The sequence below is a fragment of the Chelonia mydas genome, chromosome 11 (assembly GCF_015237465.2).
Source record: "Chelonia mydas isolate rCheMyd1 chromosome 11, rCheMyd1.pri.v2, whole genome shotgun sequence".
Classification (NCBI taxonomy): Eukaryota; Metazoa; Chordata; order Testudines; family Cheloniidae; genus Chelonia; species Chelonia mydas.
In genome coordinates this window covers 39545786-39566949 of record NC_051251.2, presented here as the reverse complement: position 1 = coordinate 39566949, position 21164 = coordinate 39545786, and the positions used below count along the sequence as shown (strand labels likewise).

General features: G+C 39.8%; 2 protein-coding genes across 9 annotated transcripts in view; one reads left to right on the top strand and one right to left on the bottom strand.

Moving 5' to 3' along the window:
* DCAF17 (DDB1 and CUL4 associated factor 17) overlaps window positions 1-19106 on the bottom strand; it is a 45200-nt gene extending 26094 nt beyond the window's left edge. For 4 of the 5 annotated variants that reach the window (XR_005227427.2, XM_007056583.4, XM_027819030.3 and 1 more), the window contains exons 1-7: window positions 18813-19091; window positions 18289-18527; window positions 15423-15526; window positions 12404-12494; window positions 2824-2960; window positions 1561-1639; window positions 1064-1153 (exon numbers count right to left, since the gene is read on the bottom strand). Coding sequence is in view for 4 of the 5 variants with exons in the window: in XM_007056583.4 (XP_007056645.2) it covers window positions 1064-1153; window positions 1561-1639; window positions 2824-2960; window positions 12404-12494; window positions 15423-15526; window positions 18289-18462 (675 nt within the window). In the remaining variant the exon portion in view is untranslated. Of the gene's footprint in view, window positions 1-1063; window positions 1154-1560; window positions 1640-2823; window positions 2961-12403; window positions 12495-15422; window positions 15527-18288; window positions 18528-18812 lie in introns of all 5 variants that reach the window. The other variant, XM_037913052.2, reaches the window with a different exon arrangement.
* A 288-nt stretch (window positions 19107-19394) lies between these two features.
* METTL8 (methyltransferase 8, methylcytidine) overlaps window positions 19395-21164 on the top strand; it is a 39828-nt gene continuing 38058 nt past the window's right edge. For 3 of the 4 annotated variants that reach the window (XM_027819118.3, XM_037913055.2, XM_043525488.1), the window contains exons 1-2: window positions 19395-19531; window positions 20337-20476. The gene's annotated coding sequence lies outside the window, so the exon portion shown is untranslated. The remainder of the gene's footprint in view (window positions 19532-20336; window positions 20477-21164) is intronic. The other variant, XM_027819119.3, reaches the window with a different exon arrangement.

Genomic DNA, 21164 nt, shown 5'->3' with positions numbered 1-21164 from the left:
CTGGTTGAAAATTTCTGATGGAATGTTTCTTCATTGGAAATTGCCAATTCATCTAAATCGAAATGTTCCGTGGAGACAGCTTGATTTCTGTGAAGTTCTGATTAAACCTGCCTGGTTTCCTGCCAGCTTGCTTGTGGGCATGCTGGGGAGCCCAAGCTACCAAGTTCTTGGCAGCCCATGTTCCCAGTTTAATCTCAAATTTGACCCTCACAGTTGAAATCTCTGTATTAAATTCCCTACACAGGTTGGTTTTCAATTATGTCAAATTCTATGCTTTGTGGTAAACTTTAAATAAACACATACTAGCATATAAGATTTTAGATTTCTAGTTTGTGTCAGACATTAATTTACATGGGCTCTCAAGAGTACTTTATAGTTTTGCTATAAAATAACCCCACTTAGTGCATTCAGTGTTGCCATTTTTTTTGTGACCACTTGCTCATCACCCATTTCGTAAACTTTATCTTGCCACTCAAACTATGTATGGACAGAGGTGCTTATTGATAGTAAAATTTCACTGCTGCTTCTCTCATCAATAGCTTCCTAATGAACATGCTATTACAGACAAATTTCAGATAGGACATGTTTCCTCTTGACTGGAACAGCAAGACTCACATTTTTATTATTTTTCTAGTATCTTTCCAGCTTAATGTAAACACAAGCTAAAAATCTCTCGCTGTATGTAGTATTTACATTTTACACCCTTAATGGTGGACAGGGATATTTTCACAGCTAGCTTCCTTTAAAACCCCAATGCCCACAAACACCCACCAATTCCCAACAACCTTCTTCTTCTAAGGAGGAACTAGTTTCAAACAACCTTTCCTACCACCTACATAACAGACCTGGTGCACTTGATATTTTCCCAGCAGGTCACTTGTGTGAAGAATTACTCTGTGGTCATTTCTATCCAAGGGAAGTTGGATACTGATACATTCACTAGGGATATGAGCCACTGCATTATATGAATTAGTCCTGCATTACTGGGACGTGCAATGAGGCAACACAATGCTTTTTTAAATTACCACACCTTGGAGCATAGTTAATACAGAAAGTAACTCACTTTTTTGTTTATCTCCAGCATTCCAATAAATTTCAGAGGTAGCACTCTGAATACAGCAAGAAAGAATAGCACAGACTGTTGGATGCCTGCCTGGGAAAGAACAGTAACACTGAACTTAGTTATTGTATTTCAGGCAATATTACATGCTAGGACATTAATCTAACAGTATGAAACCATGATAAATATTGTTAAGACCTTTACAACACCTTGTGTGTTAGGGGAGGATTATCACCTTTTTTTTTACAAGGGGAGACTGAGGCTTAGAGAACCCAAAGCCATATGAGGAAGGGAGGGGCTCTTGACCCAGTTCTGTCCTCTAATCACAAAGCCAGTCATGTTTTTTCTTCTAGTAACATAAAAGAGGAGAGTGTTTCCATACCTGCAATAGTTAATGACACAGGGGCAGCTCACAAAGAGTTCTCTCTGAACCTCTGGACCGGTCCTGTAAATATTTGGCTATATATACCTCACCTAACAGAATGCTTGAGTAAACCTACCTGCTGTGCTGCTGCTGGAAGTTTATGCTGAGCTGACTTGACAACCATAATCTCTTGAGGAGTGTCCCAGCTCAGATACCTATTGGTGATAAGAATGCATTTTTTAACATAGTAATTGTTTTAGACTTTCTTAAGGCAAATGCACCATTTCTCACAAACTTTTTATAATACAGGTTATAACACAAGTCAGATCATGTGGATGCTGGAGCAGATCCCAGTGTCTGGCCAAGCTCTGCCTGTTAAATGATCTGGGGTAAAGAGTGTTTGGGCACCTGGAGTAGCACAACAATGATGGAGTTGGGGGCCAAGATCTGGCTCACTTTATCTGGGACAATGAGACAAGCACTATTGCAAGCTCTTAATATATTAAAACTGGCTAATGCACTTTTCCCCTTTCCCTTCATAAACCAATTTTTTGATTCTGCACCATAAAAAGGGTCATTTCCTCTGGGAATTGAAAGAAAAACTTGCACTTCTCCAGTAGCAGTAATTTCCCTCCTCTTAAATGGCAAAATGGATACTTTGTGCAAAAGAATATTCATAAGTTAAAAATTGCCTATTTCTGAATTGATAATATTTTCCTTGTTTTATGACGTTTGCTTTGCACATCTTAAAAGGTACATTCTGGTATGTTGTTATTGCAATATTAAAAGTTGTAAAATTGGCAGAGAAAAGCCAACGATAGCCTGATTCTGTGGTTTACTTTCTTTTTCAGATGAGTTAACCGGAAATGTAGGTGTAAACTGAAGTCCTTACCATTTACAGTGCTGAAGTTTAAAACTTTTCTAAAAGAAAATTCTGTGTAGTAACTATGCTCACGAAAGATACGAGATTGAGAGCCTTGAAGTCATCCATAGAGCAGGTACAGCATGGGATCAGCACTGCAGGCTGCCATTCATTGCACCAACAACATGCCTTTATTCTGATCTGGAGGACAGTTCACCTCCATGCTATTCAACAACTTGCACCTCCACAGAGTATGAAAAGAATGGTGTTATTTGCTGATGAGTTTTGGGCTTCATCCTTTTCCTGCCGTGAATTTGAGAGAAATTCCATCCATAAAAATGTATTTTACAGACCTCTGGTTAAACAATATGGATTCTGCCCTTCCAAAGTAATACAGTGTTAAACAAAGCTTTGTGAATGCATAGGAACAAAATAGCTTTAATATATTACAAATTAAGTGATTTTCTCCTATAGTACTGCTATAAATCCCAACTAATTAAAACATTACTTGTAGAAAGCCCAGCCAATAATTAATACCTGAATTTGCAGTAGGGTGGGAGGTATATTTTTTCCAGTATTTCTCCAGTATTAGCAGAGAGACGAAGGAGCCAGTTATGAGCAGTCAAAACTGCAAGAGAAGATTTATAGTCTGATGGACTGGGAAGCGTTTCCCCCTACATAAAAAGAAGTTATCAGTAAAAAGTTTGAATGTGTACATGAGGAAAGCCTTATTGCCTACTTTCTATAGTTTTTAAAGCAAACTATCTGGCCTAGATGGAGATTAGGGGCCAGATTTTTGAACACTATCCTCCCTTTTCACACTCACAGTTTGCAGGCACAAATAACTGTGGGCACAATTGTTCCTAGGTGCAATTGATATCACTTAGGCTGACTCTACATGGAGAAATTGACAGGCAATGTTACTGCGGAATAAGCTAAACCAGAATAGCTCCCTATATGGACTCACTTTGTGAGTGGAGTAATTATTCCAGAATAAAGTCACTTTTATTCTGGAATAGAGCATCCACATAAAGAATTATTACAGAATAAATAAATTATATCAGAATATCTAGTTATTCCAGAACAGCTATGCTGGTCAATTTCCCCCATACAGGCAAGGGCTTAGAAGTCTAACTGCTTGATGTTAAGCAGTTGGATGTCATGCCAATTGTGCTTACAAAACTGCCAGTATAAAAAAGACGTAAGTAGAGGCCAAACTCAAAATCAGCATCTTAGTGATGGGTGGCGTTTACAAACCCAGACTAAAACACAGATACAATTACAATGTCCTGCAATAAAAATTAAACATACAGACACAAGACTGCAACAGTTTTAAAGTAGGTGATAGGACTGCTGGGAGCCACTAGGGGAATGGTGGATGCATAGTTTTATAACTACTTTCTGCCACTTCCTAAAATCTACAACCAGCAGCAACTGATTCGCTTTCCCACCCCCATCTAATATTCATCAGATATTCTATAACTCTTTTCTTTTAATTTAATACCATTACGGATGCTGTTCCATCTCCAGACTTTCTACAAAATCCTAAAAGGCAGAAGGTGTCAGACAGCCCTTTTGCAGCAAGATCGCCGACGAGGGAGAGGCTGCTCCTCTGAGACTAGATGAAATTATGGACGGGCTAAAACAAATCTCAAGTGATCTATCTTGAGGAAAAATATCTGAAGATATAACTGAAATCAAAACTATTACTAGTACACATCAAGCCAATTTGTAAGACTCAGCATCAAAACTAGAGGAAGCTGAAAACCGAATCTCCTCACTAGAAGACACGGTGAATACTATGACTATAACCTCAGAGCAACAGGAAAGGACTACTAAAACACTGCAGCAGAAGGTTAATGATCTTGAGGGAAGATCAAGGAGAAAACTTCTGAGAATTGTGGGTCTCCAAAAGGGGCTGGAAAAAGGGAAGCTTGTGGAATTTTTATCTACCATGTTGCCAGCTCTTTTTGTCTCACCCCCTCCCCAATCAAAGTTAAAAATTGAGATAGTCCATTGCTCATTTGTGCAAAACCCCACTCCAGATACAAAGCACCAGGCCATAACTGTAAGATTTTTAAAATATAGTTTTAAGGAACTCATTCTTTAAAAAGAACTTAAAAACCTAATGTGGAAGGGACACAGGCTGCTGACTACACCAAGGATGTGGTGAAGAGGGTTAAATTTAACAGATCAAGAGCTGTAGCCAAAGGATTGGGTTTGGACTACTTCATTTCCTTCCCTTCTACTTTCAAAGTTAAAAAGGAAGGCAAGATGGTTTTATGACAGCAGAAGAAGTTGAAAGGTGTCTGATCTCACTACTACTATTACTACTACAACAAAAACCCTGCAAAAGAAACAGATGGGATGTATTAAAACAACTTTACCAGATCAGCCACTGCAGTGGTGCCATTTAGTTCTCAGTCTAACAAAACAATTGTAAAGGACAAATCCACCATGTTGTCCCCTTACTTTTCATTTCTTTGAACTTCTATTGTTCATCAGCAGAGGGGGCTGGCTGGGAAGTGAATGGCTGGGAAGAAGGATCTCATCTCTGATTTGAATTTTGACCCTCCATTGAAACTCAAGAAGCAGCTCTGTGCTCCAGCTGCTGCTGTGAGCAGGTTGGAGTGTTACAATACGGACACACCTGCTTTGCTTGCATCTACCCCATGCCCCTCATTAATCCAGTGTACCAGGAGCACATCCACATTCAAGAACCTCACTCCAACCAAACTGCTTAACTGGACCCGTGGACTCCTTACAGCCGTGGATCGGTAAGGTTCCACAGAGAAGCATGGTTTTGTTTTCTGTCTGAGGCACTCTCACTCCTGATATCTTTTCCACCCCCTCCGCACCTTTTTTATTTTTTTCAATCTTCCTCCCCTTTCCCCTTCCTTAATTTTGTTTCAGCCCCATCTAATTTCCTAGATTTTGGGTTTATAGTAAATCTGGAAATGTTCAATCCATTTGCCCTAAATGTACACTTATAAGAGATATACGATCTAAATAGCGTAATGAAGATTTCAATTGAATGATAAACTGTTTCAATTCCTCAACTGTAAAGAAATCTGATCTCCTAAAATCCTATCCAAGAATAATTACTATTATTGCTGTTTATGATTCACCAAATTACTGAGAAGATGTTATTATGACACTGTTGTATGCAGCGTAGTTGTAGCCGTCTTTTTTTTCAGTAATATTAGTTCAGTTTTTTTCTTTACTTTTTATTTTTGTTAGAGTTGAAATAAATGTTATGCTGATTTACACTGGTAATGTGACTATGGAGTTTACACTATAATCCAGCGTGGACAAGGCTCCAGGGGCAAAGTTTAGGCAGAACTGTTCTGCTAATGAACTTTTATCTGCAAACGATCCAGTTATGTTGGAATAAGGTTGTTTAAATAATCTGTGTAACTTTCTTATATTTCCGCTATAGACTTGTTCTTAAGTTTAGACACTAGCCTTCTTCACCCTTTTTTGCTGTTGGGAATAGTGCAGAAACCACGCCCTCCCTTGATATGAGACTATTTCTCCTTTATAAAATTAAAGGGAATCCAGTTATACCCCAGTTGGGTGTTTTGAGTGGTGGGGAGAATGAGTGATGTGGCCACTATTCATGTCCCCAGGGTGGTGAGGAGGAATCCAGATATGCAGCCCAAGCAATGACACTATGCAGCCACCCGATAAAGAGATATATTATCTAAGCATGCCTTATTGCTAATATTGTAAACTGTGTTTCCTGGAACATCAAAGGGGTCAATCATCATATAAAAAGAAAAATTGTCACTTATCTTAGAACACTGAAAGCAGATATTATCTTCCTACAAGAAACCCACTTAATTACTTGACGGCAGAGACATTTAGGATGGGGGGAGGGGTACTTAACAAGTTCTCCTCTGCAGCCAAACGTAGCAATATTGTTTCATAAAAGACTCACTTTATAAATTCTAGATGTAAATAAAGATCAGGAAGGTAATTTTTGTTGGTGAAGGCTATGACTTCTGATTCTATATATACCCTAATTGATGAATGTGGACCCAATTAACTATAACAGGGTTCAAAAAAGAACTAGATACATTCATGGAGTATAGGTCCATCAATGGCTATTAGCCAGGATGGGCAGGGATGGTGTCTGTAGCCTCCGTTTGCCAGAAGCTGGGAATGGGTGATGGGATGGATCACTTGATGATTACCTGTTCTGTTCATTCCCTCTGAGGCACCTGGCATTGGCCACTGTTGGAAGACAGGATGCTGGGCTAGATGGACCTTTGGTCTGAACCAGTATGCCAATTCTCATGTTCTTAATAAAGATGCTCCACTTTTTAAAAACATTTCCCCCCCAAAATTAATATGCCATTAGAATCAATCATCATAACAGGAGATCTTAATGAAGTATTGGACCCTTTTTTTAGACAAATCAGGCCAGCCCCAACATACACAATCACATACTAGAAATATTATAAAAGATTTTAAGGAAGAATTGGGGTTAAAAGATGTATGGTGGTTGCAAAACCCCTGGATGAAGAATTTTACTTTTTTTTCCTCTTGTAGTCCAAATATTCACAAATAGATTTCTTCCTGATTTCTATGATTCTGGTAGACTCAGAGCTCAATAATGAAATCAAGTCTATTGTGATCACTTATCATGCACCAGGATGCTACCCCTCCCAAGACAAACTGGACTTGTAAAGATAGAGACTGAAATCCGCTCTTGTGCAACATAAACATTTTCAGAACCATGTCACGAGAAGAAATTCAGTTCTTTCCCTAAACAATTGACTCACCAGAGATATCCCAATCCACCCTATGTGATACACTAAAAGCTTTTATTAGGGGCAGGATTATTTCCTACTCAGCAGATAGGAAGAGGGCTAGCCAGGCTCAGGTCCTAGAATTAACCGAACAATTTAAAGCTATGGACATAGAATGTGCAAACTAGCCCTAACAAGAAAATCTTAAAAATGAATCAATCTTTGGTAAGAAGTAAATAGACTGAATTCAGCACAAGCTCAATTTGCTCTTTTTAGACTCACAAAACACACTGGGAGTCAGGGGTAAAAGTGGGGAAAATTCTCACATACAGATTAAAAGTAAGCAGTCAAAGGTCCCAAATACTATCACTCAAATCAGAACAAGAGCAGGTTATTACTAATCAAAAAGAGATCAAAGATCAATTTTTGAAATTCTACCAGGCTCTTTACAATAATGATTTGCCACCTGACCCAGAGGAACTAAATAATTTTATTAAAGCTCTAAACTGCCCACAATCTCATAAGAACAGCAGACCAGGCTGGCCTTTCCCTTGAAATTAGAGAAATTAATCAAGGCCATGGAGGAAATGAATCTGGCCAAGACCCCTGCCCTTGAGGCTTACCAATAGAATTCTATCAAAGTTTCAAAAAAATTCTGGCCCCTAAGCTGTTATACTTTTCGAAGATGCCTTAAAGAAAGGTATGCTACCTCCTACTATGAGAGGAGCCCTAATTACTGTATTACTTAAACCAGGTAAGGATGCGCAAAATGGTAACAGCTATAGATCCATCTCATTAATCAATACTGATGTAAAAATACTTTCACAAGTATTCACATTAGTATTGGCTAAGAGACTGGAAAAAGTAATGAGTGAAATGGTTAACCCTGAACAGGTGGAATTTATTTTAAAAAGGCATAGTTCACACTCTAGAAATTCCCATGCAATTGTTTCACTCAATGCAGAGAAAGCCTTTGACAGAGTGAACTGGCAATATCTGTTTGTGACCCTGGATAAATTTGGCTTGGGAAAATCCTTCATTTCATGGACAAAGCTGTTAGGATCCGAGAATTGGGATTGGAATATAACCAATAACACAGTAACTCCCCTGCCCCTTTGATCTGTTTCAGAGAGCAAGACAGGGATGTTCTCTCTCCCGCTTCCTATCCAATCTAGCATTAGAACCACTTGCAATACAAATTAGGGAACTCCAAAATATTCAACCGATCAAATTTGAGACTCAGGAGACAAATTTTTCTATATGACATCCTCCTATTTATTAAAAATCCAGATCAATCTATTCTAAATATTCTACAAACTATAGATAACTGGTAAATTCTCTGGCTACTAGATAAATTGGGATACATCTGAAACAATAAAGATCTCATTGGATTTACATGGAAGTGGCTTTCCCTGTATAGGGATATTTAGATGGCAAAAGACAAACCTCCGATATTTTGGCATCCTCTTCCCTAAGGAAATTAAAAGCACAGTCAAGATTACCCTCACCCCATTAATCATGCAGTTAGCAAACTACCTCTTTCCCTTCTGGGGAAAAATAAACAATCAAAATGAATGCCATTCTGAGGATCCTTTTTACTCTGAATTCCTTTCCTACCCATATTTCTCCCTTTTATTTTACCAAAATTGACAACATGTTCAGATCTGTTTTGTAGGCTGCTGGTAACAAACCGAGAATCTCCTTACAAAGATTACAGCTCCCTGTCGAAACAGGTTTTAGATGTCCCAACTTTAAACTTTACCATCAAGCAATAATCCTTAGCCACCAGCACAGTGGTTCATTCCCTCATGCCTTAGAAACTCAGATTGGTTCCAGCTGAAAGCAGAATTGGTTGCTCCTTTACCCCTTTCCAATGCGTTGCACTTGGATTACTACTGATTCCCTAAAGAACAACTACCAGCTATTGTGGCAGACAGAAATATTTGGCGTACTATGTCTACTAAATTTAAAAATCACCCTCTTCTACATACCAAGGACACTCTATCTGAGATAACTTGAATCTCTGTATAGCAGACAACCCCATCATTTGGCCAGATTGGATTAGGGTTATAATATTCAAAGAAAGGTTCAATCAATAGACTAAGAAGGAGTAGCAATATGTCCAACTTAAACATGCCATCTCCCATCTGTTGGGCCCCAAAGCCTATGTTACCCCTACCCACCTGAATTGCATTCATCTCTCAAATATTACCCAGATTGCCAAGATGTACAGCAACACTATATGCACATTTGGCCAGCAAATTTGAATGAAACATGGATTCCCTAAAAAAGAAATGGGAGGAGAAACTAGGCCAATTTCTCTCTGCCAGCCAATAGAAACAAATTTTAGCCAGTGCTAAATTTTAGCCAGCCTTGGATCTCTGTTTAAAATTAATCCAGCAGAAAATAATCTGGAGGATGCACTGTTCAGACAGGTGCTGCTAAGTGAAACAAATATTGGAACTATGATTCAGCAGGTGCTAACTTAACCCATACGTTCTGGGAATCCTCCTATATCCATATATAACATAATAAAATTGTGTTATAATCTAAACATGCAGTCTTAAACCTAATGGATGTTAACTGGAAGCTGAATAAATTTGAAAACCTTTAGCTCAGCGGGGCACTAATAATTACTAAAAGACTAGTATTACAAAAATAGAAATCTTAAAAAATGACCAATAACTGAAGACTGGAGCACAGACTCTGTAAGCTTGGCCACCATGGAAAGCATTGTATGCTGTAACAGAAATACCCAAGAAAAATTCTCAGCGATATGGTATGCTTTCCTGAGGTATCTGAATGATCCTATTCAATGCATCCTCCCTTACCTCCTCCTCTTCTCTACCCACTTCCTTCCCTCCTCATCTTGGTACCCTCCTCTGAATTTTGCTTCTATTCTTTATCTGATTTTAATCATTTTACTTTAAGTAGTTGGATTTTAATGTATAAATTGTTGCTTACAAATCGATTGTTTTGTAAATTACTCCAGTATCTTTCCATGTATTGAAGGTGAGCTGACTAATCTATAATTCCCTGGGTTCTCTTTGTTCCCCATTTTAAAGACAGGTACTATATTTGCCCTTCTCCAGTCCTCTGGGACTTTATTCATCCTCCATGAGTTCTCAAAGATAATTACTAATGGCTCCAAGATTGCTTCGACTAGTTCATTAAGTACCCTAGGGTGAATTTTGTCAGGTCCTGCTGATTTAAAGACATCTAACTTATCTAAATATTCTTTAACCTGCTCTTTTCCTATTTTGGCTTGTGTTCCTTCCCCCTTGTTAATATTAATTTTGTTATGTATCTGATCACAATTTACCTGTTTAGTGAAGACTGAAGCAAAACAATCATTAAACACATCAGCCTTCTTGATGTTGTCCATTATTAGCTCTCCCTCTCCACTAAGTACAGGACCTATACTTTCCATTGTCTTTCTCTTTCTCCTGATGTATCTATAGATCCGCTTTTTATTGCCTTTTACATCCCTTACTAGGTGTAACTCACGATATGTCTACACTACAGCCACTAAGGCAGCACAGCTACACACGGCAGCTGTGTGCTGTAGCATAAACACTTCCTATATGGAAGCAAGGGGCTTTTCTGCTGATGCATTTAATCCACCTCACCAAGAGGCAATGGTTAGGCTGATGGAAGATTTCTTCTGCTGACCTAGCTGCATCAACACTGGCAGTTAGGTTGACCTAACTGTGGTACTCAGGGCTCAACATTTTTCACAGCCCTGAGTGATGTAGCTAGATTGATCTAATTTTTAAGTGTGGACCAGGCCTCATTTTATGCCTGACCTTTTCTGATTATGTCCCTACACGCTTGTGCTATTCTTTTGTTCTCCTCTTTGGCAATGCATCCATGTTTCCATTTTTTTGTACAATTCTTTTAAGATTTCCAGGGCTTAAAGAGCTGCTGTTGGAGCCATGTTGGCACAACATCTTTGAAAATAAGGCCATTAGTTCTTGAAAACAGGCATTTTTTATACATTTACATAAATTAAAGTGTATAAAGTAAACAAACATTACTCCTGGAACCTTAACTTTCACATTTTTATGACACTTGTGTTCAAATATGCAACCTAAACCTAAACATTAATGCACTATGCATTTAAATAGAAAAGAAAGTACTTTCTCTGACAATATGGAGTTATCCAATTGTTTTTGCATGACTCGATGGGATTTAAACTGCATTTCTCTGTACGGCCTGATCCTGCAAGATGCGGACTATCCTCAATTCCTGTGGGAGTTACAGACACTCAGCTCCTTACAGGAGGCAGAAATCTAGGAGCAGCACGGTGGAGAAATGTGGCACTCTAAAGTCACACAATATTATTGTACCATGGGCAGTAACATAACTAAAAAAAACTATAAAAGTGTTGTAGTTTGCATTCATTAATGCAAATTTTAATATATTTACTAATTTTTCTCAAAATTTACCAAACTATTTCCCAGTAGAATTTGCCATATGAAAAATGTCATATTTTAGAGTTCCCCTATTTGAGTTAGCCAGATGCAAATAAATCTTAATATGAGAAAACTGCTCAGTCTTTCCCTAAAAGTCACCTTTGGTCCAAGAGAAAGTATGACAATTTCAGTCAAAAAATGAATTTTAGAAAAAGTTGTGTGCAAATGAAAATAGTGGGTTAAAATGCCGGTAGAGTTATGACCAGCTGTAGTCATTAAGGATATGTGTACATGGGAAGCAGAAACCCATGGCAGCAAGTCTCAGAGCCCCCATCTACAGACTCGTGCTATGCAACTAAAAATAGTGTGTAGATGTTTGGCTCGGACTGAAGCTCAGGTTTTGCAAACTTTAAATGAAGCCTGTACTTTCATGGAATTTTTTCAAAGATGATTACTGAACTCAAAGGAGAGAGAGTATTCGCTAGTGTCTAAGCCCATTTCATTGCAAAAATTCTCACTTATCTACTGTGTGAAGATCATCATTCCTGACAAGCACTGTGATAGTTGTTAACAAGAATGTTGTTACAAACAGTGCAACTGACCCATTAAATAATTGCTCCAAGCGAAGAAGAGCATAATATATTAATGTATACTGCTTTGAAGTTATTTAGGTTAACTGAAAATGTTAGAGAAGAGCAGATTGATAATACGGTCTCTGAATACTTGGCTTCTTCCACAAAGTAACAGCAAAACTCCCACCAACTTCAATGGGAGCGATATGCAGCCATCTGAAGACAGAAATTGACCATAATTTGCAATAAACATCATCCCAATTTTTTGAAATGTTTGGTTTCAATTTTGTCTACATTATCAGTGAACTGTTCTTCCACAGCTAAAACAGTTGCTATATTTTATTTTCAAAATTTCTTCAGTGAAAAGTAACCTTACCAACGGGCATTCCAATAATAATGCATCCTCTATTTTTTCTGATTTAGAACATGTTGGCAGTTGATAAAGTATTCTTGGCTCTTGTGCAATGCTGAGAAAAAAGATTATAAACAATCAGTCTACTTTATAAACTACCTCTGTCAACAGGTCAGTTTATGCACTATTATAAATCATTACCTCCTCCTCATGCAGGCAGCATTCTGAACTTCCCAGCATGCTGGGCTATTCTTATTTTGGGAACTGTCTCTCTGTGCTACTCTCAGAATTTGGGTACCCCCACTCCCCAGTATAAGATGCCATTAAAAAGATCACTTTTCATCTAGGTAAACATTTTAGACAAGAGATGTACCAATAATGTTCTTATTTTAGTAACATACTTTAAAAAAGAACTAAACAGAAAATACACACACATACTAAAACTCTACTAAAACAAAATACTTCACAGCATGCACAATTCTCCCCCTGGGGAGAGGAGGAGAAAAAGAATGAAGCACACATGACAGATGTTACTCATGTTGCTGATTGCTCTACTAGAAAGTGCTCAGACTCTAGAGTCATGAGGGTGATAGTATAGCCGATATAGATTAGAACTTGGGGTGAGGGGGAGCTATTAGTTTGTAACAAGTTATTGTGCCAAATTCTTCTGAGTTACAATTAAGAGTAACTTCATTGACTTGCACTGTGTACCTGACAGCAGAATTTGACCCATTAAGTGCTATCAGGAGGAAACTCTTCCACTGTATCGGAGTGTCATGTCTTTCATGGCATGGGTGCCAGAAGCTGAGAATTCTTTAAGAATTTAGCAACATACGTTTCCTGAAATGAACCCTGTCTCTGGTTCGGTCTTCTTCTTTTGGTCTTATTAAATGACACCATTCACAAGGCATTTTACGTGCTGGAAATCACATGCTAAAAAGAGGCCTGATCCTGCAAGATCATAAGTATCTTCAGTTCCCATTAAAGTGCATCTGGCACGTAAATATCTTGCGATGCCGGTTACAACAGTGCTATGCAAATGCCTGTTCTCACTTTCAGATGACATTGTAAATAAAAAGCAGGCAGCATTATCTCCTCCAAATGTAACCAAACTTGTTTGTCTGAACGATTGGCTGAAGTACGATTGAGTGGACTTGCAGGCTCTAATGTTTCAGTTTTATTTTTGAATGTAGGATTTTTTGTTTTTTTTTACATAATTTGACATTTGTAAGTTCAACTTTCATGATAAAAGATTGCACTACAGTATTTATATTAGGTGAATTGAAAATACTATTTCTTTTGTTTTTACAGTGAAAATATTTGTAATCAAAATAAAGTGAGCACTGTACACTTTGTATTCTGTGTTGTAATTGAAATCAATATATTTGAAAATGTAGAAAACATCCAAAAATATTTAAATGATATTCTATTATTGTTTAACAGCGAAATTAATCATGCGATTAATTGTGATTTAATTTTTTTAATCACTTGACAGCCCTAATCTTAAACGTGTGCGGTATTCTTGGGTAACACCCACCGGAGAGAATTTACATTAGAGCCAGATTAGCTATGTCTCGTCAGCTGCTGGAAATGGCCCACCTTGATTATCACTACAAAAGGTTTTTTGTTTTTTCCCTCTCCTGCTGGTAATAGCTCACCTTACCTGATCACTCTTGTTACAGTGTGTATGGTAACACCCATTGTTTCATATTCTCTGTGTATATAAAATCTCCCCACTGTATTTTCCACTGCATGCATCTGATGAAGTGAGCTGTAGCTCACGAAAGTTATGCTCAAATAAATTTGTTAGTCTCTAAGGTGCCACAAGCTCTCCTTTTCTTTTTGCGGATACAGACTAACACGGCTGTTACTCTGAAACCAGTCAGGACACTTCACTCTAACAACGGGCAATAGAAGAAACCCATTATGCCCAATAGCTCTTCCTGTGGATGCCTCAGCAAGAATATAGGCAGTGACTACCCCTGAGCAACATCAAGCCATATAAGGACATGTGATATGCTTACGTGATCCTGAACTCCATCTTGAGACAGTAACTTTCCACAAACTGCGCTGTGAGCTTTGTTTTGAGACAGTAAATTTACAGGCACATGGCAGAGAATATAAAAGACTCCTGAAATATCTTCACTTTGCCTCTTTCCTGCCCTGATTCTCTGGACTCTGGATTCCAATCTTCGGGAAGTCACCTGAGAGACTTTACAAGCTAGCAGTTTATTCCATCTTTGCTACAAACCTGATATAAGAACTTTGCAGTTATTTGATCTATTAACCATTAACAACTCTCTTATTCCTTCTTTTATTATTAAACTTTTAGTTTATAGTTACTAAAGGATTGGCATCAGTGTGATTATTGGGTACGATCTCAGTTATACATTGATCTGCCTATGTGCCTGATCTCTTGGGGGTAAGAAGAACCCTATGTTTGATTAAATTGTTTTTTAGTAACCCCTCATCATAGAGTCCAGTGTCTGCATGGTGAGACAAGGGCTGTAATGCCTAAAGAGACTGTACCCTTGACTTCTTGTTAATCAATGTGCTGAGACAGAAGTTTACTTTTGTTACTGGCTTGGTATAATCTAATGATAGAATAACCACCAATTTAGGGTGAGACTGCCTTATTTCCCAGCAGTTTGTCCTGAATTTGGCATCCTCAGCTGTGACCCACTGAGGCCCGGTGACAACTACAAGAAATAAAACTAGTGTTCTGTCTGTTTAATTTGAATTCTGTGCAGTGCTGAACATCCTCAACTCCCATTAAAGTCCAGTGATAGTTGAACATAAGCAGCAACTCACAGGATCAGGCCTTACCTTGCCAAAATGCAATATTTAATGCTACAGCTATTGTCTAACGCTTAAGAGATAATAAAATAAGGGTCCAATCCTGCGAACAATTAGGCCTACGGGTATCTACGCTTATACAAGTGATCCCATTTAACTTGGTCGGACTACTCAGGGGAATTTCTAAGATCAGAGCCTGAGTATTAAAATTAAAAATAATGACAATTTTTAGCAATCAAATAATTACCTGCTCACACAGCACCGATAATTGTCAAAATAAATTCTTCCGCGCTCATAAGCAATAGGAGATGTGGAATGAGTTGTCCAAACATGCTTGAATTTAGTACTTTCCTGAAATAGACAATGAATAGAAGAAGGCTTTTATGACAAGCTGTGGTTTTGGAAAATATTTCACTTGCCCCTACCGCTTAATAACTGACGTTAGTTGAACATAGTTTGTTGAACACATAAAGGACTTTTTAAATAAATAAATAAATAAATAAGTCTCCTGAAGTTATCTAGCCATTTTTAATTTTTCTTTCCTTCTTTCTATAATTGTACACTAGATGCATCCAGTTGTGAATACAGTAGGCATTGAAATATGACAAGCAGGGCTTTGACTCAAAAGTATTTGAAAAGTAAGTCTAGAAAAGTTGGAGGGGGTATGGTGGAGGAAAATGTAATAAAATTTATGAATGGGCCTTTATAAGAAAACTAGGGACAAAAAAATGAAAAGAGATGCTTTACCAATTCATGGACACCATGGAAAATAAATATATATGTTAGTAGTCCCACTGAATTCACGGAGTTTTGGGATCCAGCCTACTTTTGGTGTTTGGAGGAAGGCACAGGAGGGAATTTACACGCTTGCTTCCATAAAGAATGCAAGATGTTAATGAGTTCACTTGAACTACTCACATGCATAAAGTTACTCATGTGCATTAGTGATATCACGATATGGGGTTGCAAATAATTTTATCTATATTAATTAAAGCCTCAATCCTTTATGAGATGAATGTAGGTGGGCTATGGTCAGACAAAGCCCCATTAGCTTCAGTGGGGCCCTATGTGGGTGCAGGGATCTCCCTTCACACATCTGGTTGCATGAATGGGGCCTAACACCTTAGATTGCTAAAACTAAAGTAATTTTTAAATACTAATTTAATTATTCCTATATATGCTATTTCTACATTTCTCTCAGCTTGGCCAATAAAAAAAATTAAATCAGTTTCACTTTGGTTTATAATCAGCTGCAATTTCAGTTTCCCAGTGTTGCAATGTTTGGTTTCCACTTCAGAGGCATGTTCATTTGTTTACAGAAAACTACTGGTATAACTACGTCATTCAGGGGTGTGAAAAATTCCTGAGTTATACCAACTTAACTGCTGATATAGTCAGCGCTGTGTTGATGGGAGAGCTTCTCCCGCCGACACAGCTATCGTCTCTTGTGGAGGTGGATTAACTATACTGACGGGAGAAGCTCTCCTGTAGGTGTAGTGGAGTCTTCACTAAAGTGCTGCAGTTACTCCTGGGGAAATTCTGCGCGACTGCACATATGCAGAATTCATGTCCCTCTGCAGAAAATACATAATGCCAGAGGCTCTGCAGTTCTGCCTTTTTCCCACCAGGGGCCACTGTGCTCCATAACAGCCAGCAGCTGGCTGACCAGCAGTAAAAGCCAGGAGCTGGCTGCATTCCTCAGTGCTCTGCCCGCAGAGCCCAGTTAAGAGTTATGGGATATTGGGGGGTGGGGGGAACACAGACAGCGTGGGGCACACAGTGGGGGGGGGGTCACAGACTGGTGTTCAGAAGGGCTAGTGGGGTGACAGCATTGAGCAGGGGCTGAATGGAAGGTCAGGAGCAGCAGAAGCACCCTAAAAGTGGGAGGGGGAGGCCACGCAGGCACCCAAACCGTGCTCCCCTGCAAGTCCACACTGCCCCTTCTTCCTGAGTCCCACCCTCACTGCCCCTTTTCCCAAGACCCTGCCCTCACACAGCCTGTTCCCCCAAGACCCCACCACCTGCTTGCTCCTCTCCTCCCTGTCAGTCGCCCTTATGGTTGGTAAAAAGAGGGGGGGCTCCCCCGTTCTAGCATCCCTGCTGCAGGGCCACATGGGGAAGTAGGAGTAGGAGCTCCAGGGACACATGGGGACATCCAGGGGTTGCATGGGGGAGCCTCCCTTACTCCCTAACAAAAAATCCTGTTCCATACTTCTCCCACTCACACCCAACAACCCTCCACGTTCTCTCCCAAGCTCCTTCCCTTTCCCTCAGCACCTCCATTACCCCTGCCTACACCCAAACCTTTGCACTGCTTCTGAAGGGTGGAGGAAATATAGTTCTGTACTGTAGTTTAAATAAATTACTCAAAGTTCTGTATTAATATGCCCAGTGAGAAATCTATTGTTAAAAAAAAAAAAAATTCCTGAATTTGTATTGTTACAGACATATTTGCTGACAGGTACTTTGAAATAAATTACCAAAATAATTGAAACTGGTGTGAATATATATTGTGTTATTTTGACAAATAAAATATGCAGAACTTTAAAATACTGTGTGCAGAATTTTTAATTTTTTGGCACAGAATTCCCCCAGGAGCATATAGTGAAGCAGCCTGCACCGCTGCACATGTAGACAAACCCTTAGAGTATTGAGGTCAAATTTAAAGTTGATGATGTCCCTTACACTGCTACCATAATTTTAATATTAAGTATTATATAATTGTCTACAATAATAGTCCCCCGGATTAAGAAATCTGAGTGAAAGAGTTTAAGAAGAGTCACATGGTAACACTGTTATAATGTAAAATAAAAGTTTGATTTACAAATGGTAATGCCATTTTTTCCACCATACGATATTCTTCAGGTTTGAATGATAAAGATGTTGCATCTTTTCCAGATTTTTCCTGAGGTAAATTTAATAGTATTGCTAACTCTCTCATCCTTAATCAAGAACTCAAGCTGTTTGCTCTCTCACAAAATTCTCCTATTCAGAGTTTGGTCCAGAGGTTGCCCAAATTCCTGCACTAGACTGGAGTTCAGAACATCTGGACTGAAGAAATCAGGCTCCAAACAAGGATTGATTCACTGCTGGAAAATGTTAGAAGCGGTTACCTGACACACTAGCATTCTTAGGATTCCCATGTTTTTTCTGTGGGCGACACCCGCATCTTTTGTATAAAATCCGTGAGACCTCCTGGTTAGGCGGCGGCAGACATTGTGAATTTTAAAAGCACTGGAGCAGAGGCTCTTGGCTGAGGAGGAGGAAGCGACTGAATCTGGAGACATTTTTATTTCTTGGGAAAAGCTCGAATTCCTTCTAATTCCTCCTGGCTCAGGCAGCAAGCGTGGGGCTGTTCAATACAAGGAGACAACAATGCATGTGCCGGATCGTCTTTCGATGCCACAAGTATTAGGGGCCCCACTTGCTGATCCCGCCGTCTCCCTCCCCCAAATGCCGGAGCCCTCCGCGGGAACAGGGTAAACCAAGCCGGGAAAGAGCTGCCTGCACAGCCCCCGCTACACCCCAGCCTGGATGCAAACAAGGAGACCCCTGCCTGCCCAGCCGCCGCCGCGGGCCCCGGGCGCGGGCCCGTTCCACCCCGGCCCCGTGCTCTCCCGTTGCGACTGCAGCGCACCTGGGCCGTTGCTACTTATAACGTCTGAATCTGTCCCACGGTCGGTTTGCAGCAGGCCCTGGCCTGACAGCAGCGCCTGGCTGGGCTCTAAGAGGAATGTACCACAAGCCAGTGGCGGGGGGGAGGAGAGTAACTCAGCTGTCCAGCAGCCATTACTTACTACCCCCGTCACTCCCCACCGACTCTGTGCCGCAAGCCACCTGGCAGCGGCTGACAAGGCCAGCACCGGCCAGGCCGCTCCTGCTGCGGGCGCTGCGCGGCGCCGGGGCGGGTAGTTTTCAGACGCTTCCCAATGACGTGCCAAAACTACAACTCCCCGAAGCCATGGCGCTGCCCTCTCTATGCGCCTGCTCCCACGGGTGGCGCCTGCCCGCCTGCCCTTCCGGGGGCATGTTTCCAGCTCCGTGGAGAGTGTTTCCCCAGCAGCGCGGCTGGGGCGCTGAGCAGGGCTCCCGCGGGTCCTGTTAAGTGCGTTGCCAGATGGGAAGGTGTTGTCACGCCCAATCCAGGGGGCTAGACATTGCTGTATAGAAAGGTTGTGGGGCGCCTGAGTGGGAAGTAGCGGATGCTGTGAGCCCCGTGCAATCTGTTACTGTATTTACTTGTTACACAGTTCCCTTAGCTGTACACAGAGAAGCAGTCCTGGGGAGAATATTAGTAAAAAGGCCCTACGATTATTTTAAAGGATTTTCTCTATAAACTAGAAGAACATTTTGAAGGTATGTTTTGTTTTTTTTTAAATTAAAATGTTACTGGCACTTTTCAGTAAATCAACCACAGTCAGCTCTTCAGAGCAAGCAAAATGTCTTAATTTATAAAGATCATGAAAATTTACAGTGCTGATGTAAATGAGAATAAGTACACACATAGAGCCCCTGATCCTGCAAAGACTTATGCACCTGCTTAACTTTACAGTAGAGTAGTCTCAGTGAAATCAGCGATACTACTCCTGTGCACGAAAGTTAAGCATATGGGTAAATCTTTGCAAGATTAGGGCCTTAATATTTCATTATAATGATTTCTTTGCATTCTTATAATGAGGTTCCATACGTCTGGCAAAAGACAATATAACTAGTACACATACGTTGTCATTTTTTTTTTTAAAAAAAACCCTTCTAAATGCATTTTTATCATGCATTTATTTAAAAAAAAACAAAAAGGGGTGTAAATATATAGCATTTATTTATGATTAGGAAAGACAAGATAATTTAGGTGGGAATTTCTTTCCAATTTTTTTGTTTTTATTTCCCTCATTGAAAATAAAATACGTTTAAACTGAGCAGGGGAAAAGAAGAAAAGTCTGTTTTTGCTCTGCACTGTTACTTTCCAATAATATTCAACAATATTAGCAGGGCAATTATACTGTGCAACTCACTGAAACTGTACTCACTATTCTGTGCAGTCATGCTCATTAGTGAGATGCCAGTGATGATAGTGGTCATTTGTTTTTTAAATATAAATTTGGGGATGTGAAAATTGCTGGACTGAAAACTATGGAGGTTGAATTTTTTTTTTGTATAACAGATACAGAAGGTTAGAAGGGTAATTTGAATCTTCACGGAGACTTGGTTTTGTTGGTGATTTGACTGACATGGACACATGGATATGGAACTAATGGAATTCACAAACTTATTGTATTTGTTCCGTTGAACAGCTATCACCAGGTAATGAATTCTGGTCACTTTTGAACTGGGCTGGATTTGAATTGATTCAGTTCCCGATCCTAGAAATACTGATTGACATACGTGAAGTTTGCAGGATCAGGGGCTTAGAAATGTAAAGCACTTCATCTCAGTCGTAGTTCCCTGAGATGTACAACATGTGGGACTTCTTACTGCATCTCTTGATAGATATCACAAAGCACACCTCCACAATTGATAGCAATTGTCAGCAGAGAAGTTGAGCTCTGAATACCCATGGTAATCATCCTCTTGCCTGAAGAGGTCTGCAGATCAGGAGTGAGGCTTGTGTGGAAACTGGTGCTACTACTGTCTATGAGGCTAAATAGTGGGCCTCAGTCTTTAGGGATGTCAAATACACTGGCACTTTACACAAGTACTAAATTATCTTAAAAATTTAAAAATATTTTGAGGGCCAAGGGAAGATGGAGTTGCAGCCACAAATGTCTGTGGGGCAGTTGCCTTCAGGCCAAGCCCTAGCAATGGCTGTGAATGAATAATGAATGAAGAAACTCAAGTGGTAGTGCAGAGAGTGTTCCTGCAAGAAACAGGGGAGAGTCAAACTATTCATGTTGTGCAGGCTAGTGAGAGGAAAGTATGGTTCAGGTGCACACCTGCCAGTGAGGGACTAATGCTAATAACACTGAGGCTGTGTCTACACTACAGATACTAC